The sequence below is a fragment of the Thermobia domestica genome, chromosome 15 (assembly GCF_964235325.1).
Source record: "Thermobia domestica chromosome 15, izTheDome1.hap1.1, whole genome shotgun sequence".
In the NCBI taxonomy this organism is placed as follows: Eukaryota; Metazoa; Arthropoda; class Insecta; order Zygentoma; family Lepismatidae; genus Thermobia; species Thermobia domestica.
Window position 1 is genome coordinate 186,901,125 of NC_137468.1, and position 26,950 is coordinate 186,928,074.

Here is a 26,950-nt window from a genome sequence, read left to right on the forward strand (position 1 = left end):
TGACTGCCACTTAGACTGCCCCTCCAGACTCGTACAATCTTTAAACATTCTTCACGTAGTATTTTATATCAGTATCATAACCAATCTCATTGACAAATTGTAGTCTACTTTCCATGAATTTACTATGTGGCAGATTAATCCTCAAGCTTTCTTCTTTGAGCGTCTGGGTATGCACGCATATTTCTGTTTTCTAATTTAGCCCCTTTTGAGGTAAATTTTAGTTATACTTCTTTCTTATGATTTTTAATAATTGTGCCTAGCGAACAATAGTAGATTTGGTCGACTTGTTTTCTTCTCATTGGATCAACTTCGATTGGAAACAAAAGAAAGGTAAAATCAGTTACGTAACTTGTTTGTATTTATCCAGGTTTGAAGTTTTCAGTTTCATATTTTGTTTTATTTAAAACTTCTTTTTTCTGAAACATTATTCTCGGCTTCCAATATTCAGAGGATGTGCTTATAACAGCTTAGTTTGCAACTACCAGGGCTTAATTTTTTGAAGGAGATAAAAAGAGTTGTGTTTTCCCTTCCTGCAAATGATAATAATAAAGTTATGGAAGAAATTGATTCCCAATAAAATGTATTGTCAGAGTGCTGATCTTTAGTTAGTAATTGGTTTATACTAGTGCTCCTTTACTTATTTTGTTTCAAAGTACTGACGTGACGTCTACCATATTGACTAGGAACTGCTGAAAAATTCGTAGCCCAACCCGGAAGGAGTGCACGTGGATTGGTGAAGTTTTACTTCTTCTTCTCTTCCCCCGAGAGTCAATATACTACCTTGTACAGTGCTCCAGCTTTTGCAGAAAAGTTAAAAAAAATCTAGATTTCCTCGCAGCACTGTTCGTAGCACTACCCCTAGCAGATCTAAAATGGCGTCTTTCAAGTGTTATTTAAGTTTGAGAAATAAGTACACGTAATAGTTAGACGGAGCTAAATCTGCGGAATAAGAATGATGATCTAGACATTGAAATCCTAGATTATGCAATGTCAGTTATGTTCGCAGGGGCTTGATGGACAGGTGTATTCTCCTGAAGGAACAGAATTCCTTTCTTTTCATTTTCCGCAGCGTTGAACTTTGAATTTTTCTTTCAGTTTTGTAAGTAATGTATAGATTCTGGATTAAATATCTGACCATTGAGGAGGTAGTCTACCACTCCATACTTATACCAGAAGAATGTTCCAAACAGTTTCTCAACCTACTTCTGTGTCTTGAACTTTTTGGGGCGATGGAGAAATGAGTGCTATTACTCCATTGACTGTTGTTCCGATTCAGGATCATAGTGGTACAACCATATTTCATCTATGGTTACTATTCGTCAGCGAAATTGATCAGCATTACGGTCAAACTGGGAGAAGACTTCTCTTAATGCCGTTACCCTTTTATTCTCCTGATATATTTTTTGGGAACCCATTATGCCGAGAACTTGCGCATACCCAAGCCATTCTGAATTATGCTACCGACGAGTTCCAAAGAAATGCCCAGAATCTCTGACACAAGTTTTGCTGAGAAGGTAAAAACTGAGAAAGCGGGGTGCAGACCTCAGACTATAATAAATATATCGTGAGTTTACTATACACTTTAAAAACTATATAAATAATAGCTTAAATTATTTTTGTCACACAAAAACTGGGGTGGCCTAGGCCCTCCGGCCCCGGGCTATATCCACCATTGGCTGAAATGCTGCAATTTTCAAGAATAATGTCACAAATTGCATCCATGATTCCAGGAAGAGTCATTGCTTTTAATCATCCTGGATGTAAAGCATAATTTTATGAGAAATTGCTACGTTTATAATAAGCCACGTACTTCTTCACCACCATATATAACGGAGGAGAGTCCCGTGGTGTTTCACTGATTTCCTAATTAATTTACTTCGGTGACTTTCCTTGGTGGAACAAAAATGTTATAACAGTAAGGATCTGGATGTTCGTGAAATTATCTGTTTGGGCACACATAATCACTTCAGAGGCCTGAGAAACAATAAGAATGTCATTATTAATATGAAACTTTATATTTGTATATACAGAGATATGTTTTTCTAAACTAGGTTTCATTTTTCTACCTAGTACCTACACTCCTTCTGGATTGGACTACGACATTTTCAGCAGCTCCTCCTAAATTCTCTCTCTGGCTATATATATATCGAGAGAGAGAGAGAGAGAGAGAGAGAGAGAGAGAGACGTAGCATATAGACGAATGTGTTACTTGTAGCATACGCGAAAGTAATTCAGTTTATGTTTAGGCTTCAAAATTTTCATTGAAAAATATTTCATGTGCAGACGTTACTTATTTGTTAGTTACAAATTTTATTTGAAATAAGTTTAATTTATAATCATATAGATCTAACATAAAAACAGCAACGAAATACACAATGTAATGTAAAATAAGTCAAACGTAATAAATATGTCATTTTTGGTATGGCAAATAGCCCCCCCCCCCCGAAAATGTATCTGCCCCTCCTTTGCCCCCTAAGAACTTAAAGCTGGCGTCGTCACTGTAACAATACAGTATGGAGTTCTTGCATACTATTCATTGTTGGCAGAAAAATTTTTTCTTTTACTTTTTTCTTTTCTCCACATCAAAGGATTTCACCGAAAAGTTTACAGAAATGAAAATAAGATTTTCATTGTTGCATTGTTATGTTCTCAATGATTTTGCATTGTAAATATTGGCTTTAAAAATATTAACACAGTATGTTAAACTTTCAGTTAAAGAGAATTTTCCAAGAATTGTGCTATATATTTTAAATTATGCTTTATGCTTTATTTTCTAAAATTATGCTTTTAAAACTAGTTTCCCAATGTGAGTGCATTTTGGCGTTCACCCAGTGTCGTGACCATAGTGCTCTCAAACGGGTCGGGTTGACCCGACCCGACTCGGATCGGGTCAGTTCGGGTCGGGTTGTCGGGTCGGGTCAACTCGGGTCGGGTTGTCGGGTCGGGTCAGTCGGGTCAACTCGGGTCGGGTTGTCGGGTCGGGTCAGTCGGGTCGGGTTGTCGGGTCGGGTCAGTCGGGTCAGCTCGGGTCGGGTTGTCGGGTCGGGTTATTCGGGTCGGGTTGTCGGGTCGGGTCAATCGGGTCAGCTCGGGTCGGGTTGTCGGGTCGGGTTATTCGGGTCGGGTTGTCGGGTCGGGTCAATCGGGTCAGCTCGGGTCGGGTTGTCGGGTCGGGTTATTCGGGTCGGGTTGTCGGGTCGGGTCAACCGGGTCAGATCGGGTCGGGTTATCGGGTCAGGTCAATCAGATCGGATCACGGTTCGGGTCAGTCGGGTCGGGTCGGGTCATCGGGTCGGGTCAGTCAATTCGGGTCACGGGTCGGGTCGGGTCGGTCTTCAACCCGACCCGACCCGACCCGTTGAGAGCACTACTTACGTCACAAGTCCAAATTTCAAGTTTCCATCTTAAGAGGTTTAAGTTCAATGTGGTTTGAGTTGTTCTTTGACTAATGACAAAGTACTTCTATACATTGTGTTAATTCTTTTACATCATGAAGTTAAAGCTCTGCGTCCTTCAACAATGTTCTTACGTTGTTTTCAGCTACAAACCATACAACAAAAGTGTTATAAGAAAATATGATAGCTACTAGGCAGGTGCGCACCCAGATTTTTTTTCTGGCGGGAGTTTTAAGTTTAGGAGGCTTCAATATTACAATACACTATGGTTATTCTACACCCGAAAGGATTGTAAGTAATTATTAAGTGCTGCCACCTATATTTTCAGAAAAAAAAGATAGAACTAGATTCATTTTACAAGGAAAGAGTTGAGTGGATTTTGAGTTTAACGTCTCTTTCAGCAGCGAGGCTATTTGAGACGTGGACCTACTGATTAACGTGGAATCCGAACCACATGAGCTCCCGCCGGGAATCTACAAGCAAAGAGTATAAATGAAGTTTAAGATCAAAATCTTCAGAATACATCACTCATTTCTCTGCTAAACAACTAGGGTTATACTTTTATTAAGAAAGTGTACAAATATATGTCGGGTTCGAGTTATGCGGGTCGAACCCGGCGGGTTCCAGTTATAAGTTTTGAGGGTCCGAACTCGGTGGATTCCCCGCGTAGGTACGCCCCTGATATTTGTTAAGATATATCATGTTAGGGATAACACTTTCTAAAAAAAATAACAGAGAAAGTTAAAATTAAGTATTCAACATATCAATAAATAAATAAATATTTATTTATTTATCGTTTCGATTTCAATGCTATGTGGGTGCCATGGCATGTTCAAAAATCATCCTGTGAATAACCAGGAATAGTACAGGACACAGCAATTCAGCATGAATCCCCGTCTCTAGAACATAACAGACATGGATTTGGATAGGATGTCCATTGGCCAAAGTCAGATCCGTATCCACGGGGGGGATAGGGGGCCGGATCTTCCCTAAACTTTGGTTGGTCCCCTTAAAAGTTTCACGGTAGGCTTGCAAATGAACTATAATATGGTGATGAAGTACCTATGATTGGGTAGGCCTCCCCTAACTTCTACAGCCCCCCCTCCCTAAATTTTTGGGCTGGCTACGGGCCTGGCCAAAGTGGATTGCAAGTATTACGGAACTCACATCCATGGCAATATGGATAATAGTCACCCTGCTCTGTGTCATCTGAAACAGAAGATTGGTTAGTAACTAAAACAAGAAACGAGTTACATAACTGAAGAACAATTCACGACTTACCTAAGAGAGTCCTTGGCTGGAGCGTGACACAACCAGTGTGAATGTATTCAATCAGCTGCCGGAACACATCTGGTTCAAACTCATCGACCACCACCGTATGATGCTGATTAGTCTGAGGCTAAAACATCACATTCATCATATTATATCATCATTCATCATAATGGAAAAAAAATGGGTAAATATAATATTTTGATTCAATTTAGTTCTGCTTATAATTATGCAATTGATTGATGCTTATAAACAGCGCCTGATTAGATATATCAACTAGTAACCTAAAACTTTTGGAAGAATACTAAATTATTTGTGATATGGATTAAAATTGATTTAAAATTAATTAAACATGACATTGTCAATCACAAATAAATATATTATTAACAGAAACTTTTACTTTTTAACTACACGCTAGTAATCCATTATGTAAAGCATGTGGATATCGCAACATGAATAAGTAAATCATAATGATGAAAAATAAACTTTAGAATGAAGTTGTTAGAAACATCTAAGTTCATAACATTTTGAATCGGGAAACTCGTAAAACGATCCTAATTTACTAAATAGGAGTTGGGCTATTTTAAACACAGTGGAAGCTTGAAGAAAGGTCTTAAGGGTTATTACTTTGACATCGCTCTCACATATACATGAAATATGAAGTTTATAGATTCCCGTTCCATGGTTATGCCCTGTAGTAGACGGGGGATTAATTAAATACTTCAGTATGAAAAAACAGGTGGAATGAGAGCATGGGAGGAAATGGGAGAACCACGAGGAAAGAAACTGGCATATGTTACATACGTAAAAAGAACATAAAAAAATTAACAATCTAGGATATTGAACGATGTTCCCCAGCATAGACAGAGGTTAGTCGGCCTATCTGATTATGAAAAGATATGTTATCTCATGCTACATTAGTTTCTTGCCGAATAAACCTCGCAACATGATTGAATTTAAAGGCAAAATTTATCTCCATCTCTAATAATAATAATAATAATAAAAACTTTTAACTTAACTTAGTATTAAAATCTTTAATTAGTCTCAAGTCATATTGAACAAAATCATGTACACATAATTTTAAAATTAAATGCCTGCAACTGCATTTTAATGTCTTAATATAGCTTACGGGCAGCGTTTCAAAAGGATATCATTATCCTTAGCTAAGGATAACTGGCTGAAACCTCTGAAAGGAAGAGAGGATATAATATTTTTAAATATAATGTTGCAAACTTCATATTACTGCTTTGTTCTGTATCAATTAATTGCACTCACAAGTAATCTTATATGTACACGAATTCAAAATATAGCTTTAATTTAATTCTTTCATTTTAAACTTATCATTAATCTTTGAAATTCATTCTCGCAGGACTCTGTTCTCCACTATTTCTCAGAAGTTGTAGATCATTCAAGAGTGACCTATATCAGTGTTCATTGTTTCCATTATTCAATGGCGCCCAAAGAAAGAAAGTTTTCAACGTTTTGCCAATATTTGATGTATTAATATGTGCTATACACAGGAAGTGAACCTTCGTACCTTCAATTCAGAAATAAAGGAAAACACAACACACAATAAACGTATGTGCAGATATACCTGCGTGCATTATTTTATAAAAAATATAATTGTAGAATCAATGACAAAAATACAAGTACGTTCGATCGCTATTTTTCCCCTTTACTTTACTGACAAACTGATCAATTAGAATCTGGCGTTTGTTAATGACTCTGTACAAAGATTAATGTTTTTTATATACGAACAAAACTTTATTCAACTACACCAACTTCTGGGGAACCGCGGTTGCTTTGGACTATACAAATGGGAATGTATAACGGAAAGGTTGTATTGAAATCACTGTATAGACAATTACATTAGAGTAGGAACTAGCATACAAGGGAAATATAGGGTGTCCCGTATCACACTTTTTTCCTTTCCTTTGTTGTAGTAAATCAGGATGTTTCAGAACAAACGTGTAGAAAAAATACTGCCCTGTAAGCGTGAAGGCGTGTAAATTACTCACACTGAGATGTTGCCTTCCATCGACAGCACCCCAGCAATGACCGTATCACATACCACTATGGGACGATTCCTGCACACATTTAAAAAAAATCAAGGAATGCTAATCAATGGCTCAGATTATGTTTCCCGTGCGTTAAACATCTTGCAATTCCATCTAGAACCATACGTATGTAGAACTCACTGGAGAGTATAATGAACGAATACTGTGATTTTTGCCTACGGTACGGAACTTTAGGACACTGTGTACACTCATGTCCAAAATGATTGTCGCATATCTATAACTGTCTTTTTGTAAGAATATAATTTGATAATGACTTTGCAGGGTACTTTTAATACTGATACTATGTGTACAATCGGGAAGTGTATATTTGTGGTAAGTTTCATACGAAAATAATTATAAATACGAAAATTAGAATGAGTAAAACAAAATGTTGCTAAATGGACAAGAAAGTTTTATTTTCGTTTTATTGTTCTTATTTACTGCTCTTTTGACATGAAATTTGCCCCATACATGTCTTTGCAGATTATACACATACTAACATTATAAGAAATACCGGGTGAATTCGTTATCAAATTATATTCCTACAACAACATATTTATAGACATGCGACAATAATTTTGGACATGAGTATACAATGTTTAACCTCTTCGTGTATGACGGTATTAAGTCAGATGCCCGATTACTAGCTGCAAATATTTGCTGCTGCAAAAATCTCATGCTTACTTTGCTAGATATTGCCATGATACTTGTAGGATATATTAATGGAGTACAAAGATTTATTTTCAGATAGATTGCGTCTGTCTGGTAGCAGTGTTTCCAGCCAAAAAGTAATTCCCGATTGTAGGTAAAAAATTCCTAAAATTTCTTTTTTCCCCCTCTATTATTTCCCTCTTACTGGCTATATTGGAACAAATGTTTCAGTATCTTAAAGACTCCCCTTTGGCCTACAGAACGCACCATAAAATGTTTCAATACAATAATTAGGAAAGCTGTAGTCCCGGCATAACTCCTGATTTTGCTTCTCAGGCGTAAAAACTGTCGAAATTTCATGTGTATGATGACAGATATTTTTTTTTTTTTGTTTCTCTCTTTGTATGGTAGACAGCATCTTCAGGTTCTCACTGTACCTTGTCAAGACAGCAAAGAATTTTTTAGGTGACTTGGACCCGTGTGGCAGCAGTGGTGCCAAGCTACAAAAGATCTTGCAATTCGGTTAAGGAATTGTTTTGTAAATTCTCAGCCCTACATTTCCCTTAATATTTTTTCCTCCCGTTGGCAGCACTACAATGCAGCTTACACCAAAAATAGCCACATCTCTCTTCTAAAATCAAGGTCTTAACCATATCAATCGGGTAAATAGTTTTTGAGCAATAAGTCACTAACTGAAAATGTAGGAAAACGCCAAAAATGACGTTGAACCGGAACGGTTAAAGACTGACGACAAAATCGGAAATTATACTATATTTTATATATACTATGTGATCATAAGTATTCGGACACTCCCAAGACATACATTTTTCATATTAGGTGCAATGTGTTGCCACCTACTGCCAGGTACTCATTATCAGCGACCTCAGTAGTCATTAGACATCGTAAGAAAGCAGAATGGGGCACTCCACGGAACTCACGGACTTCGAGCGTGGTCAGGTGATTGGGTGTCACTTGTGTCAGAAGTCTGTAAGCGAGATTTCCACACTCCTAAACATCCCTAGGTCCATTGTGTCTGATGTGATAATGAAGTGGAAACGTGAAGGGACACGTACAGGACGACCTCGTCTGTTGATTGACAGAGACCGCCGACAGTTGAAGAGGGTCGTAAAGTGTAATAGGCAGACACCTATCCAGACCATCACACAGGAATTCCAAACTACATTAAGATCCACTCCAAGTACTATGACAGATAGGTGTGAGGTGAAAAACCTTGGATTTCATGGTCGAGCGGCTGCTCGTAAGCCACATATTACGCAGGTAAATGCCAAACGACGCTTCGCTTGGTGTAAGGAGCGTAAACATTGGACGATTGAACAGTGGAAAAACGTTATGTGGAGTGACGAATCACGGTACACAATGTGGTGATCCAATGGTAGGGTGTGGGCATGACGAATCCCCGGTGAACGACATCTGTCAGCTTGTGTAGTGCCAACAGGAAAATTCGAAGGTGGTTGTGTTATGGTGTGGTCGTGTTTTCTTGGAGGGGGCTTGCACCACTTGTTTTGCGTGACACTCTCACAGCGCAGGCCTACATTGATGTTTTAAGCACCTTCTTGCTTCCCACTGTTGAAGAGCAATTCGGGGATGGCGATTGCATCTTTTAATACGATCGAGCGCCTGTTCATACTGTACGGCCTGTGGCGGAGTGGATACTCGACCATAACATCCCTGTAATGGACTGGCCTGCACAGAGTCCTGACTTGAATTCTATAGAACACCTTTGGGAAGTTTTGGAACACCGACTTCGTGCCAGGCCTCATCGATTTACATCGATACCTCTCCTCAGTTTAGCACTCCGTGAAGAATGGGGTGCCATTCCCCAAGAAACCTTCCAGCACCTGATTGAAAGTATGCCTGCAAGAGTGGTCCAAAACCATATTGAATTCCAGCAGTACCGAAGGAGGGCGCCACGAATTTCTAAGTAATTTTCAGCCAGGTGTCCGGATACTTTTGATCACATAGTGTATATACAGAGTTAGTCAAAATTATGTTAACACTAAATGGACATAGCAAGCGGAGGCAAAAATACTGTATTCTATTCAAATGTATTGTTTTGTAAGATGTATTTTTGCATTGTATTGTATTGTTGCATTGTTTTGTTTTGTAGCATCTTCAATTTCTTTCGTTTCAGCTGATCGATTTAACACTGGAGCAAAGATTTGTAGCAAGCCTAATGGAAGGGTACGGTTCACCTAAAGGTTTACATAATGAGTTGCACGTAATCCACCAAGCCGTTTAACAGTGTACCGCATCCATAATAAATCTGTGGCTATTGGGTCAGTACCAGACAACTAAAGAGGCAATGCAGGACGTCCAAGTTTAGGACGATGCGAACAAAACGTTGCTGTTGTACAGCAAGCTGTGTTGCGTTGCGTACTCCTTCAAAATCAAGCGTTCCATGCAGTTTGGAAACAGGAATACCTAAAAAAAAAAAAAAAAGAAAAAAAGGGTGACACATCTTGAAACTCGACCTTGGAATCATACCGTACCACATCCAAATCACTCAAGTTTTAACATTGGCTGAGAAACGTAAGCGGGTGGAATATTGCCAGATTTTAGCTGAAATAACCAATATCCAAGAAGATGTTGTGAATGTAATGGCATTCAGCGATGAAGCTCTTTACACACCAGTGGGTTTGAGAACCGACATAACACGATTTTCTGGACAACCAAAAACCCACGGGTCATTCGGAGACATGAACGTGACCCCCCCCCCCAAGTAAATGTTTGGTGCGCTTTAACCGCCGCTGGAGTCATTGTACCCTACTTCTTTGACACACAAACAGTAACCGCAGACATGTATTTATGGATATTAAAGCAGTACACCCTTGATGAACTACCATTAGAAATCCGCCCTATAGGGTATTTCCAACAAGATGGCGCTCCACCGCACTGGACCCAAACTGTTAGAAACTATCTCAATGATACGTTTTCCGGTCGATGGAATGATCGTGATGGACCATTGCGCTGAACTCCAGAATCTCCTGACTTAACACCATGCTATTTCTCGTTATGGGGCATGGTAAAGGAGCGCTTTTACAATACGAGAGTTCGCGCCATTAATGACCTAAAGGGCCGTAACGGGATGTGATATTCATTTTCCGTGAAAGATCAGTGAAGAAAAATAAATATGCATGTGCCTTAAATGAAACTGTTAGTCGTTGGTTTTTATGTGTTGAACGTAATGGTGAACAGGTTGAGGCGACTTCAGAGTGAGTTCGCAGGTATTTAGCACTTGCGGCAGGTATATCATATCACAGACATTCACTTGCAGTGTATCATATCAGAGACATTCTTTCGTGTATAGATGTATGTACAGTTTGAATACATTGCTTTTTTCCCATTCAGTGTTAACATAATTTTGACTAACCCTTTATATATATTGGGTAGCCACAAGGAATGTGATACGCAATTCAAAATGTAATTTGATAATACGGTTATGTTAATTTAAAGGAGAGTCGTCTTCCGTTCGTGAGTTTGTATTCAACGTCTCATAAGAGCAACAACGTAGAAAGTTACGATTTCGTAATATCTGCAAATATCGAGTAAAAAAGTATTTTTTTATGCAATGAAAGAAAAATGTAAAGACAAATGTTTTTATTTTTAAAAAGTAATAAGAAAGTGTGATAATATATCGAATACTTCCTACTTTTGGGGTGTTGATTTCATTCCATATTTTGGATACAGAGCTTATAAAAAAGGTTTCATAATCGGTACACTTACCGAGTAAAAAGAATTTTGAACACTTCTAGTTTCAATGGAGGTTAAGGGCGAAACTCTTGGAACGTTCAATTCACTTGCAATTCAAAATAATATTTATTGCTTTCAATTGCATTTTCTATTTCTTTTGGGTTTCGAGATTGTATTTTCTATTTCGACGTCCTTCATGATACAGTTCTTTCTTAGCCGATAACCTACGGTAACTAGTTTCTCTTCCTGTTCTTAATAATATCTAAAATTGTTATTTTCCCCCACCCACACATTTCTAACACACTTTCCCTTTCGATCCAGCTAATTTTCTCCATTCTTCTCAACATCCACATTTCGAAAGCTTCCAGTCGTTCTTCATCACTTGTGCGTAATGTTCATGCTTGTGCCTCATACACTACAATACTACACACCAAGTATTTTATGAATCTTTTTCTCAACTCGTAATTCAAGAACCCACAAAATAGACATTTTCCCTCCTAAATGTGTTTTTCGCCATTCCTATCTTTGCTTTTATATCACGCTCGCACTTCACATAAACACTAATAATACTACCCCATCCCATATTCATGACAGCCCTCCTCAAGGTTTTTAACTTGTTGATTTTCTTTTCATATTCCGCAACAAGTGCCATATTATCTGCAAACCGCATACAACTAATCATTCTACCTCCTACCAAACTGCTGACTTCATTATGTAGGCTCTCTTTCACTATCTCTTCTACATAGATAATGTAGACGAGAGACAGCATCTCTGTCGAACTGCTCTTCTAAGTACACTCGCCTCTACCATTTCGTCCCCTATTCTAACACTTACTACTTGCTTCATGTAATGAGTCCAACTCAACTTCCCACTCCATTCCAACTCAACTTTCTTCAGAGCTTCAAACAACAATTTCCAATTAACACAGTCAAAAGCTTTTACTAGATCAATAAATACCACATCTTTCTCTTTTCTATAAACCTTTTACCGATCATCCTTAATAATTCAGTTGCATCTTTTGTGCCTTTACTTCTCCTGAACCCTAAATGTTCGTTCTCAACTTTTTCATTTGTTCTTCCATACAATCTTCTGTTCAAAATTCGAAGCAAATTTATTTGCCGCATGAGATACGAGACTAATAGCTCTCTACTGTAATCCTTATATATCTCTGGGTTTGATTTCTTTAGCCACCGGTTTCATTATCTTCTTAAGAAAATCTTCTGGTCACTCTTCTATTTCATATGTTTCATTGTAAGTCGAAACAACTTTTCCTGCCCTTCTCTCCCATATTCTGAATGCATTCGGTTGGTATATTATCTATCCCGGTTGCTTTCCACTCTGATATGGAAAGTCATCCCAAAAAAGAATTACCTTTTTATCATCCTTATGTAGGCCTTCTTCATTTTCTACTTCAACATCTGGGCCACACGGTATATCTTATTGTCTTATAAGTCCTAAAAATATTTTCTCCATCTTCCTAAGACCAATTTTCTCGCTGACTACTTTCCCGTTCTTATTTTCTAATGCCATCGTAATACCCTTTTCTTCCTCCGCAGTTCAAAAGATTTCACTTCCTTATACATTTCCTCACACTTCTCAATTCTTTCTAATTCTTCTAAGTTCTCACATGTTCTTTTGTAAAACTATTCCCTTCCCTTCCTGTCTCTTTTAATAGCTTATTATTTAACTTCTTGTATATTTTTCTATCCTCTTCTCTATCAACCAGTTTCCACATCCTCCTTTCCTTCATTTTCTGCAAGATTGGTTTCTCAACCGTTTTGTGTTCGCGGAAATCTACTGATTCTTCTGCAGCCTGTTGTATTCAAAATTAAATATGTTAATACTGCCTGTTGCTAGTTGTACCTATTCGTTCCTCGTTTCAGAACTTTTCTTCAAATTTTTAAACAAAAAGGTTTCTTATTTTCTCGTTTTTTTTTAACTTTTCAGCATTCAACTTCTTCTTATCTACTTTTCTTCTGACTATGTATTTGAGTTGAAAGTCCACTTCGATCAGCACAAGGTTATGATGAGAGAAAATGTCGGCCCCAAGAAGGATCTTCGCGTTATTCAAACTATTCTGATATTTGTCCTGAATCATAAAATAGTCCATTTGATATATTTCGCCGTCTATTGACAATTTCCAAGTATATCTTCTTCTCTTGTGGTGACTGAACCAAATGTTCACAATTACTAGCGAATTCTGTCTTCAGAAATCGACCAGTCCCTCTCTCCTTTTCATTTCTTTCGCCTAAATCATGCTTGCCTACAAGACTACCTTATTATTTTTCTCCCACAACTGCATTAAAATCTCCCACTACAATTACACATGGATCCTTCTTCTCCTTGTCTATAATTTCTTTTATTTTTTTTTCATAATTTTCCTCTACTTCTTCAGTTGTATACGAAGTGGTCGGTGTGTATGACTGTGTCACCACTAGATCCTTCTTTTTTCCTTTAAATCTTAACTATTATCAACACCTTCTCTTTTAATCGCTTACCAAGAATTATTCCTAAACCATTATCACCACCCTTTTCATTACCTGAGTATCCTAAGCTTCTCAACTTTCAATATCCGTCCCATCTAACAACTTCATAAACTCTTAACAAGTCTAGATTATTTTGTTTCATTTTTTCATTAAGATTTTTTAAAATGAACCGAGCGAAGTAGCTCAAGTGGTAGAGCGTTGGCTTCGTATTCGGGAGGTACCGGATTTGATTCCCGCTACCGACCATCCTGACTGGTTTTTCCAGGGTTTTCCTCAGTCCTACCAGGCTAAAGACGGGATGGTAGCTGCTAAACAGGCCCTGGCTGATATCTTCCCAAATCCTTTCCACTGTTATTACTGTTGTTAGATATCCAATATTAAATGGCCTCTGACATGTATCTGGTGATTGTTAAATAAATAAATAAATTTTCCTCCCTATTACTTAATATACGTTCCACGTCCTAAACCTTTTGTAGTTGCTTATCTTACTTTCTCTAGAGATCTTCCCATGATCGTTACTATCGTCCAATAATCCTCCCCAAAACATCCCCTCCCGGAGATCTGAATGGGGGAAATTTTACCTCCGATAGATCATTGTACATACGTCACACGGCTTCTGACTATGTACACATGCGTCAGAACCCATATTCTTACTGCGAAATTTAGCCAGTGTCCAGCTTAGAGATATCGGTCTTAGTCGCAGTATAAGTCGTAACGACCACCTTCATCAGTTGATTTGTTACAATTACATTTTTGATAGTCCTTGGCTTCTATGTAAATATGTTGACTCCATAATTGACAAAGAACTAAATGCAAATTGTGTATTTTAAGGAGATTGCATCGAGATAATGCATCAAATTGAGCTACTTTGAGAAACTCTTATTAACATATTTAATATTTCACAATTTCAAGTATTGTTTTATTTTTCGAGCCCAAAAAATTACCAGCGAAATAAAGTCAATATTGTAGACAAAGTTGGTGAGAATCTTCATAAAGTGCTCAACCATCACTTCATATAAAACGACATAATTCAAGCCAGTACATAATCTTCTAGGACCTAAAGCATCATCGTGTGGTGGAATTAGTAACCTAAAGATATTCAGCACTTAGTGTTTAAGTGGTATGGTGCCAGTAAATTTATATGTCATCAAGATAAGTGCAAGAAACAGGCACCAACATGCTAGTGCATACAAGCTATTTTTGCATCTATTCCGGTTCAGGGCAGAGTGAAGCTGGATGGCTTGCGCATGTAGAGGGTTAGCGACGGTGAATGTGCGCGTAAAGGAAAAGAAGTGAGAAAATCACCAGCAACCTGCGTTAGATGGTCATTACAAGCCAGCTTGGCATTGCAATTTCATAACAGTAAACCACGTGCTGTTTCTATGTTCACAAATAACTCATATGTTTTTTGCCTGGAGATTAAAAATGACCCCATATTCTTAATCAGCACGAAAATCTCTTAAATATTTACACAAAATGATTACAAAAATTTTGAGTGAACAATGTTTTTCTATCGATTAGTTTGCCATCGTTTGATAGACGTCTTGAATATCTAAGTAATTACTGTAAAATTTTGTACATATTTTTCTTTGGTTTATTATTATCCAGGGATAAAAGTAGATCTAAAAAGGCAGGGAACGCATAACGTTACGCCGTCCCCCACGCCTATCTTTGCCCATTGTATTTTTTAGGAAGTGGGGGATACCATAGACATTTTTGGAAGTCGGGTAACGGCGTCTCCCGCGTCCCCTCTCACTTTTACCCCTGTTATTATCAATAAAACATTTCTGGTTAATTTTAAAAAAATAACACTCTTCTGCTGATGTTGTTTCCGTAGGCCTACTATTCCTGTTTCTTCACGTGAATACAAAGACATTTCAAAAGATGGGACGATCTTGCCCTCAATCTTAATAAGAAACGTCCGTGTGTCATCTTTCTAATGTATTTTAAATTAAACAACAACTGAGTGAAATTCAAAAGACAATTTTTCGAAATGTATTTAAGGGAAAATTAAATGAATGTTTACAGGATAACCAGAGCACTTTTTAAGGAGTCTGGTTTACTCTGTTCATTTGGAAAGAATCAGAAGAACCAGGGGATGGATCATCATCAATTTTAATCAGGACGTAGACGAGCAAACTTTAAGAGTCGTGATCCATCCAGTTGATCCCATGATATGGGCAATCAAAACCTGGTTCCCCATGCATTTCTAGAGGAGAAATTATGGATGTTATCCTTGCTTGTTAGACTACCTGCAGTGCTATTAAAATTAGCAGGCTAGTATAATAGTAAGGACGCAAGTTTTAATTTCTTGGGGATACATTGGAGAGGCAGAGATATTTTTCGACGGCAGCTATTTGTTTGTATGTCGGAAAGGATATTCTTTGATCAACATTACAATATGACTGGGGGAGTCAGAGGAGCTCCTCTTGTCTGCCGTCGTGACTATAGCATATAAAATAGAACCTACTAAGATACCCGTTTAATACAACTTTAACTAAATAAAATGACGTTATATTCGAGAAATCAAAAGACTCAAATATTTTATGTTTTCAAACATTAATTCATCTTCCTAAAAAATTTTAATGGGAAATGGAGGGTTGAATTGAATTGAAATTAAATTGAAAAAGGCTTTATTCAAGCGGGTGAGTTTTATCATATTGCTGCTCTACCACCTAACCCTGTCAAGGAAATACATTCAGTTATACAAAAAAGGTACAATCAATCGAGTACAAAAGACACGGTAATATATAACAAAAAATACAAGTATACATTAAGATTATAAAAAAAGAAAAAACTTGCAGGGAGGAATGTGAAAGTCCAAAGTTGAATTTTCACAAACCAAACTCCTTCACGTGGTATACACTGATATTCTGCTTTTTTTTTTTTTTTACGTCCCACGTTTGCTCTTGAAGGCTAAGGAAAATGGCGATGATGGTAAAGGTCGAAATGATGGAATGAACAAAGTGACAGGAAGTGGGGAAATCTTTACAAAACTCACGTACACGGTATTTGCCACATGTGTAAAACGTTTACGGATGATTCTCTAAATATTGATAGAGTTAATCTTCTGAATTTGCTTGAAGTGTTGTAAATATTTTACACGAGTAGAAAATTTACCAAAATAATAATAAAAAAAAACTTGCTACCATCATGTGTGATAGTGATCAACATCTTTAACTCACTTGAACAAATCGAACACTGAACCTTATAATTCATATTTAATAATACATGAAATAGCCTAAAATGTGCTTCTCTTATTATCGTTATGTATGAGTGATTGTTATCATTGTTCTGTATGCGTTTCAGACACACAAATACACTCTAAAAGAGTTGGTGAAAGTGAAGAAGCACGGACAGTGAAAACACAGAAAGTAGAGAACAATGAACAGAGGAAACAGCAGAGGAAGAAAAGAATATAAAGAGTAGAATGGAGAAGAGACAAATAAACAGATAAAAAATAGACAAATGCAAGATTGATAAATAATTTGTTTTACCTCTTGAATTGTTGACAACTGCTGAGTGAATCCTCGCTGTAAAAATTGGAAACAAACAGACAGCACGTTAACTACTGACCTCACCAACAACCTCAAATAGCAAACATTCTGCAGGCGTATATACAACGTGTTCCCTAGCACTTTCCATCTTTAGTTGCTTTTCTTATCAATTTAACTCCTAAATTTACTTTTATAATTAACACATTGTTAATAATTCGTCCCTATTACTATAAATTTAATAGATGTCCTTTGGCTATTTGTGAATTTCAAATTTTGAGTCCTTTTCCATGACCAACGCTATACAAAATAGCACTTAACGTGAGATCCAAACGACTACTCCACTCACACCGAAAGCAAGCATCCCGCAGGATCAAACCTTGCGGGGGGAAAAATCAAGGTCATTAGGCACTCAGCTAATTGTGGAATTAGTAGGTGTTAAAATGTTGTCAGATCAGCAACTTCATTTAATTAAAGCGAACATGAGCTACGTCTGCTGCACTTTCTTTAAATGCGTTGCATCGTCTCTAGTGACAGTCATATATTTTCGAAATTTCCGTATCGAAAATGTTTTTTTTTTAAACAAAAAGCACAAAATATTTTTGAAATACGAAAACCAAAAAAATACAAAATGGAAAACGAAAATTTTTGAAAAAGGAAAAGAAAATATATCTTAAAGAACAAAAAACTTTTGAAAAGAGAAAAACGAAAAATTAAAAAAAAAATATCTGAAAGTGGAAAGCCAATAATTTCCTGAAAAACTGAAAATGAAAAATTTTTAAAGAGCGAAAAATACAATTTCAAATAGAAAAATATATTTTTGGAAAAAGAAACGCCTGTCGTATATATACCTAATTTTTATTTATTTACTAACAAAATGACTACTGAGTGATTGATTATTTTCAAATAATTTATTTACTTTGCGTGAGAAGATTAAATTTTCTCAATCATGTGAAACTATCAATACTCTGATTTCAATATTCTTCCTGCAAATTACTTTCTCTTGTAGTAATAGCTTTATGATTAATAAGTTTCTGAAAGTAACATTATTCGTTGTTTTCTGGACATTGTAAACCTCATACAAAATGAAATAATTTTAGATTATGTTGAAAGTTGAAAGGAAATGACATTAATTTGAAATTTCTCCATAAATATAAACGTATTCTTTGTTATTTTCCATTGGCCAAACCGAGTAAAAACAGAAAATACATTGTTTTGTCTTACTCACAATTGCTCAGGAAACTGAAGAAATGAAAGAAATATTAATAAATACTAAAATTTATAATCGAATAATTAATTGCCTAATTATTAAGAAAAAAAACAGCGATAAATGCACCAAAAAGTATTATCAAAAATATTATGATCTTTGATAGTATCCACAACTTACACATAAGTCACTTAAAAAAATTGTTTTATATATTCTATTTTGAAAAACAAAGGCGTATGCAAATAAAAAGAAAAAAATGGAATGGATTTGTTATTGTAACCAATAAACTTTCTACTGAAACTCGCATTTTAGTTCATATATGTCTGTTAAGGTAATTTAAGTTTGTATACTGTATAACGAATATGCAGTAGTAAGGAATAGAATCTAAGGCAGCATTTGAAAGCGAATGTCTGACTACAAACAACAAAATTAAGTTTTCATATTAATCTACTCAAGAGATCAATTATGTAGAAATAAAAATTTAAAAATACAAGATTGTATCTCCTAATTATAAAAGAAAAGAATTTAACTGTTCCAAAAGTGAGCCTATTTGTATTGACGTGGCGGTTATTAGTTTTCGTATCACGTGATAGCCTTTCTAAAATGACTTATTAACAATATGTACAATACGAAGCAAAAAACCTGCAACATGAAAGTTTAAGTTCATTGTGAAACTACGCCAACAACATAGGCAACCAACCTAACGTCTTTGTGGCACTGATCACGCCAGGATAACCTTCGGCTTCGTCCCCCTGCACACTTCGTTTGGAGCAAGAAATGCATAGACCACGTGACTACAAACCACAAATTTCTCACAAGATGGAGTAATAGATTGAGGTTCTTCTCATTTCTCTTCTCATTTTACATCCTCAGTTTTAAAGAGAGAGAAAAAGAAAAAGGTCAACGTGATAAAAACTAAATAAAGAGGAATATGCGAAATATAAAGGAAAAGAAAACGTGCGCATATATTGACAAATGACACATGCACTTCAAAGGAGACCACCTCAAATTTTGTTATGAACCATATATAATAACTGTGAGAATCAGCAAACCACAAAGACATAATTACACACAGTAAGTGTTATATAACACATATTTATTTAAACAAATAAAAATGCTCGCAGAAAGCTGAAAATATCTTTAAAATCTCAACCATAACTGAAACAAGAGATTACTTCTCTATTGTTTTTCTTCGTAGCATCCATCTACATGGAGAAATGAGAAAGAGAGAACATCTTAAGAGATTCGCACGTATACAATATCGGAAACTGCTAAATGGAAAAAATTACAGTCTTTGGATGGGATTCGAACCCAGAACCATAGTACTAGAAATCCCACACTCTACCGATGTAGCTAGTCTGACAGTAATACCCTGTTCCTCCATCATTACCTATGAAAGATGGAATGGAGTCTGCAGAAAACTACGTCTAACATGTCCACGACAGACCGCCTATAACCTATGTCTAATTGGTACTTAAAAAAGCTAGTTCTACACGTGCATAGAAAAGTAAAATCAAATGAGTAGTTAGTACACATCACTTTGTCTGTCTCACTCTATCTCTGACTATAGAAGTCGAGGAAGAAGAAAAAAGTATAGAGGTGAGAACACAGGAAGAACAAGCAAAAATATAAGTTGCAGGAAACTGAATATCAAGGAGAGAGAGAAAGAGAGAGAGACATAGAGACAGAGAGAAAAATAGAGGAACGGAGCAAATGATCTAATATACATCGGAAAAGAAGGTTCACAACTGTGCTATACATTTAATGTATTGAATACTCTGCAGGCCCGTATCCACGGGGGGCTAGGGGGCCGGGCCCCCCCTAAACTTTGGCTGACCCCAATAAAGGTTTCACGATAGGCTTGCAAATGAACTATAATATGGTGATGAAGTATAATATGATTGGGTCGGGCTCCCCCTAACTTCGGCCGCCCCCCCCCCTAAATTTTTGGGCTGGCTACGGGCCTGATACTCTGTTTCTTCTAAATTGCTTGCTAGATGACAAATATTAATTTGTAAAAACGTAGCAAATGCCCGCGTTGTCTTGTTTTCTTACTGTTTCAGTAATAGTGGAAAACGTGGTTTATGCAACATAATAAATTACTAATTTTCCCACAACAATCATTTAGATGTTGTTGATGATTTTGAGTTTAACGTCCGTTCAGCAGCGAGACTATATGAGACGTGGACCTACTTATTAACGTGGAATCCGAACCATATGAGCTGCTGCCGGGAATCGAAGCAACCATGTACTGTTGGTAATAAATTTCTAAACAAAAGAAAAAACTGATCAGCAAAATACATAAAACGATAGTCCTGCAAACTATTACTTAAAGAGAATTTATTGTAAAATCAATACATCCATGTGGCGGTATATAGTCGTAAAGTGATTAGAAAACTTAATATCAAACTGTCGATCACATTGTTTTACTTATTTGAATTCAATGTCGTATAGATTCGGTTTTAGCTCTAGATTTCAGCGTTCTCACTTCGATTCTTAACTTGTTGGAAATATGCATTAATCGAAATTATAAAAGTATACGAAATTTAACTAGCTAAAAGAAGAGAATAACATAAAAATCCGGATTAGAGTATTACAATAAACATGTGTATTTAGTTAAGGTTTGCAAGTCATAGCTTATAGGAATTATAGAAAAAACGTTCGTTGTGAAAGCACAAGAAAAAAAAAAGCAGAGAATAGACACAAACCTCAGGTGGGTTTGAATACGAGAAGGCGGAGGTAGTAGACTACTCTACTAAACCGCTCGGCTATATCTTAATTCTCTAGTACGTTTTGAAAAATATTGTCTAGAGTATTTGCAGTTTACTTGTTTCTGTTTTGTTGTTTGTCATATAATGTATACGAGTGGCGAATAATAGAATAGAACTGTTTTAGACGAGTATGAACAAATTTCCCAAACAAGTTGTAATCTTATATGTATCTAAATTGCACAAATAAATCGGATTAAATCTGTAAAGTGCTTCGGGGGTTTTGATGGAAGTTAACTGTTGCATAGTTACGAGTTTTTGTTTATGCCCACCACTCGATGGAAGTTATGTTCTTGAAAGATAGTAACTGCTACTATATTCTAATGTATTGGATTTTTAAAAAAATGGAAAATATTTTGTTACTAACAGTGAGTGAGTATTTTTGCGTGCAACAACAATTGATTACAGGCACATCTACTTCTTCTGCGCATGTCTTTCATAATACGACGTCATGTATTGCAATATTGTGCATTATCCTATATTCAAAGACGTTTTTAGCACTTTTACTTTTGTGTAAGAATGGCGCAATATGATCATTCTGTACGTGAGAGTGTTATCGCTCTTATTGAACATGCGGGATTGAGTGTTCCTGAAGCAGGTGCTCGATTAGGCGTGCATCGTGCAACAGCGTTCAGATGGTGGAAAAAATATGAGGAAACTGGAAGTCTAACTCGAAAATCTGGAAGTGGTCGGCCAAGAGTGTCCTCACCGACACAAGACCAACGATTAGTTGATCAATGCTGTCGACAGCCTTTCATGTGTGCCCGACAACTGCAGCAGTCTACCGCCTTTCCAGGTGATGTAACTACAGTCCGACGGCGACTTCGGGCCGCAGGCTTAAGGTCCTTCCGGGCTGCTGTTAAGGAGAGATTGACAGATCACAAAGTCGATAGACTGGCGTTTGCAGAGCTAAATATTACTTGTCACTGGGACACTGTTGTCTTTACAGATGAGAAAATATTTTCCACTTGAAACTTTGGGCCAACACGTGTGTATCGCCCATCTGGAAGACGGTTTGATCCACAATATATGGCCCGTTCAGCACGAATGGGTCATGTGACGATTAACTGTTGGGGATGGATATGCGAGACTGCAGATTGAGGTGGTATCCATCGAATTATAGGCCGACTTAATGGTAAAAAAAATGTTGATCTTCTCGACTTTATGCTCCCTGAAATAAAAGCACATGTTGGCGACGACGTACTCTAATCCGGATTTTTATGTTATTCTCTTCTTTTAGCTAGTTAAATTTCGTATACTTTTATAATTTCGATTAATGCATATTTCCAACAAGTTAAGAATCGAAGTGAGAACGCTGAAATCTAGAGCTAAAACCGAATCTATACGACATTGAATTCAAATAAGTAAAACAATGTGATCGACAGTTTGATATTAAGTTTTCTAATCACTTTACGACTATATACCGCCACATGGATGTATTGATTTTACAATAAATTCTCTTTAAGTAATAGTTTGCAGGACTATCGTTTTATGTATTTTGCTGATCAGTTTTTTCTTTTGTTTAGAAATTTATTACCAACAGTACATGGTTGCTTCGATTCCCGGCAGCAGCTCATATGGTTCGGATTCCACGTTAATAAGTAGGTCCACGTCTCATATAGTCTCGCTGCTGAACGGACGTTAAACTCAAAATCATCAACAACATCTAAATGATTGTTGTGGGAAAATTAGTAATTTATTATGTTGCATAAACCACGTTTTCCACTATTACTGAAACAGTAAGAAAACAAGACAACGCGGGCATTTGCTACGTTTTTACAAATTAATATTTGTCATCTAGCAAGCAATTTAGAAGAAACAGAGTATCAGGCCCGTAGCCAGCCCAAAAATTTAGGGGGGGGGCGGCCGAAGTTAGGGGGAGCCCGACCCAATCATATTATACTTCATCACCATATTATAGTTCATTTGCAAGCCTATCGTGAAACCTTTATTGGGGTCAGCCAAAGTTTAGGGGGGGCCCGGCCCCCTAGCCCCCCGTGGATACGGGCCTGCAGAGTATTCAATACATTAAATGTATAGCACAGTTGTGAACCTTCTTTTCCGATGTATATTAGATCATTTGCTCCGTTCCTCTATTTTTCTCTCTGTCTCTATGTCTCTCTCTCTTTCTCTCTCTCCTTGATATTCAGTTTCCTGCAACTTATATTTTTGCTTGTTCTTCCTGTGTTCTCACCTCTATACTTTTTTCTTCTTCGTCGACTTCTATAATCAGAGATAGAGTGAGACAGACAAAGTGATGTGTACTAGTTACTCATTTGATTTTACTTTTCTATGCACGTGTAGAACTAGCTTTTTTAAGTACCAATTAGACATAGGTTATAGGCGGTCTGTCGTGGACATGTTAGACGTAGTTTTCTGCAGACTCCATTCCATCTTTCATAGGTAATGATGGAGGAACAGGGTATTACTGTCAGACTAGCTACATCGGTAGAGTGTGGGATTTCTAGTACTATGGTTCTGGGTTCGAATCCCATCCAAAGACTGTAATTTTTTCCATTTAGCAGTTTCCGATATTGTATACGTGCGAATCTCTTAAGATGTTCTCTCTTTCTCATTTCTCCATGTAGATGGATGCTACGAAGAAAAACAATAGAGAAGTAATCTCTTGTTTCAGTTATGGTTGAGATTTTAAAGATATTTTCAGCTTTCTGCGAGCATTTTTATTTGTTTAAATAAATATGTGTTATATAACACTTACTGTGTGTAATTATGTCTTTGTGGTTTGCTGATTCTCACAGTTATTATATATGGTTCATAACAAAATTTGAGGTGGTCTCCTTTGAAGTGCATGTGTCATTTGTCAATATATGCGCACGTTTTCTTTTCCTTTATATTTCGCATATTCCTCTTTATTTAGTTTTTATCACGTTGACCTTTTTCTTTTTCTCTCTCTTTAAAACTGAGGATGTAAAATGAGAAGAGAAATGAGAAGAACCTCAATCTATTACTCCATCTTGTGAGAAATTTGTGGTTTGTAGTCACGTGGTCTATGCATTTCTTGCTCCAAATGAAGTGTGCAGGGGGACGAAGCCGAAGGTTATCCTGGCGTGATCAGTGCCACAAAGACGTTAGGTTGGTTGCCTATGTTGTTGGCGTAGTTTCACAATGAACTTAAACTTTCATGTTGCAGGTTTTTTGCTTCGTATTGTACCAGAATATACATATTGTTTTAAGGAAATTGTATGAAAATTATACACTTACTATGAGTTCATAGATCTAAAGACTTATTGGTTATGCAAATGAAATGTGTGTCGTAGGCGTCACTGCTTAATCAGAACATTCTCCGTCTGCAGCCACAGAAGTTTGTCATCGCTCAGTCAAGATTGCGTTCCGTGGCAGCGAACAACTCGTGTCAGGGAAAGTCTTCCTCCTAAGAAGTGATTGAGATGCAGGAAGGCATGGTAGTCGGTGAAAGGCATCGTAGTCAGGAGAATACGGCGGGTGAGAAAGCGTTTTGCTGAAATTCATGCAGAATGTACAACGTCCTTTAAGCTATGTTTGCGGGTGCATGGTCCCGCGACATAAGAACACGGTGTCTTTTGAACATTTCTGAATGCTTGCGGGCAATGTTGCGGTGCATTTTATACAATTCAAGCACTGTAACGATCTGCGTCGACGAAGTTGGCCATGATGGAAGAAACCCACCACAGCAGCAACAACATCTACGTGTTAATGAAACTGCCTTGGGTTTCCATGAAATTGCAATCACTCTCCTGACTATTTATGATTGTCATAGCAGATAAATGTTTAATCTGAAGTGACAACACGATGCAGGAGACTTCCCCGGATATTCCTTACATTTAAAAAGCTGCAAACCTTCAGATATCGACTCTTCTTGCCTAGTATCAACTCAAATCTTTTCCGAATTGTTGCTTGCATGGACCCCTCGAACCATATTTAACAAACTCCAATGACACGAACTTCTTCCGAGACTCCACTTCCACAGTGTTCCTGAGGAGCTCATGCATACATGATATTAGTCGGAATTTTGACAAAGCAAAGGCGAGTGGTGAACTCATTTCAATTTCCTGACCCAAACGCATTGTTATTTATTTATTTTGTTTCTTGCTGTACAGAATGTTTCGTTTTCAATTCGTAAAGAAAGGTCTGTCGGAATTATGTTTTTTCCCCTGATGTGTAGTTTCGTATCATTCTGTTCAACAACGCACTGCCTTCTGATTGCCTAGGCACTTCAGCCTATTTTCCGGACGACCACGAAGTTCGTGACGTATGACTCATGACCATAATGCATCCCTGTATTGTGTTACGTGAGTTTCCTATTGCATGTCAAAAAGGACATTTCATTAGCACCTGCCTAATAAAATATTCATTTGGCTCTTGCATAAGGCAATGTCCCTCCTTTGTTTATCTTGAAAAAGGAGTTGTCCCTCGTAGAACATCAATATCTGGATGCCATTTTTTTAATTCAAATTTTTATTACGATTTTTTAATAGGTTATGGAGAGATAATTAGTTCGAGGTCTCAAATATTGAAATATTTCATCCATTATTCAATTTATTACACACACCTTATAACTGATTATTTTATATTATATATATATATATAATTCTTGTTTTTTAATTTTGTCCTGATTCAAAGGTTTGCACAAGCAGATTATGTCGACCAATAACTCTTTGAAATAATCATTTTAAAATAAGTCTAAATATTAAAATGTTTATTTCAACACTACTTCATTTTAAAGCTAAACTTGCTACATTAGATTTATTTTCGAAGGAAAGTAACATTCTTTATATTACTGAGCATATAAATTATCAATATAGGACGGTCACTTGAAAAGTATGCCGAGAGAACGGTGCATTTGCAGTGAGACTTTTGTTAGCTGTAATTGAACTCTTGAGTGAGAAGAATCTGTGGTTGTAGGCTCTGCAGCATATACTCTTTGACAGTGACAAGTGTTTTGGTTTTAGGTGCTGATATATTGAGTACTTAGTTGGTAGAGAACGAAAGATCTTGCAATAAAATATTAAGTTAACGTGATAAACCCAACATTACGAAACTAATATTTCACGTTGAAACTCAATTATTTTTGACGAGTAAGAGCTGTTGACGAGACGTGGATTAGACAATTCAAAGCATAGTTAAAATCACATTAAAGTAACTGGAGAAGTCCATCATCCCAGCTGCCAAAAGTTTTCAACTATCATCATCAAAGGTAAAGCAGATCATGATTATCGCTTTCCATCACCAAAAAATCACCAACAGAGACGGTTCCATCTTAACAGAATTGCTGCAGCATTTTGCAAAATTTATCACAGAAAAATGCACAAAGTCAGATCAGATTGCATTTGCATTCGCTGTTTACTTCGGACGATAATGCACTCCCAAACCTTGGACAGATTTCGACTGATTTGCTGATGAAGTAGAATTGAGATGAGCTAGCACATTCCCCGTACGCCCCAGACATAAGTCTCTCAGAATAGAGAGAACCCTTTACAGACAACGTTTTTCATAACCAAAAGAGGTTTCTTCAGTGATTAACCGAATTATCAAGGAAGTAAATAAAAGGGTTCTCTACGAGGGATAAGAGATTTGTCCAGACCTTGGGACGCCGTTATTAAGAGCCTGCCTTACTAAAAATAATACGAAATTTACCATTTTCTTTTGCTTGATTATTCATCAGTGAAAGGAGATAATGAAATGCAAGTTAACCACAATCATAGATAATGCTATTTTACAACAGAAAATATGAACCTGAAGAATGTTCAGTGTTGCAATCCATAGAAATTACAGTGTTGCCAGAAAAACAATTTCCCTAAAATATAAGTTAAGACAGCGAGTAGAGGAATGAACTCAACTGCATTTGATTACGTATCATGTTGTTTTGGTTTCTTGTGAACTACTTTTTAATTAACATTATTATTTAGTTTTAA

At 36.9% G+C, this 26,950-nt stretch overlaps 1 protein-coding gene across 4 annotated transcripts in view; it reads right to left on the reverse strand.

Annotated features, from left to right (window-relative positions):
- The window catches only part of gprs (speckle type BTB/POZ protein), a 410,903-nt gene that overhangs the window by 47,102 nt on the left and 336,851 nt on the right, over positions 1-26,950 (reverse strand). For 2 of the 4 annotated variants that reach the window (XM_081740471.1, XM_081740473.1), the window contains exons 4-5: positions 17,067-17,102; positions 4,677-4,794 (exon numbers count right to left, since the gene is read on the reverse strand). In XM_081740471.1, the coding sequence (XP_081596597.1) occupies positions 4,677-4,794; positions 17,067-17,102 (154 nt within the window). The remainder of the gene's footprint in view (positions 1-4,676; positions 4,795-17,066; positions 17,103-26,950) is intronic. The other 2 variants (XM_081740478.1, XM_081740472.1) reach the window with 1 other exon arrangement.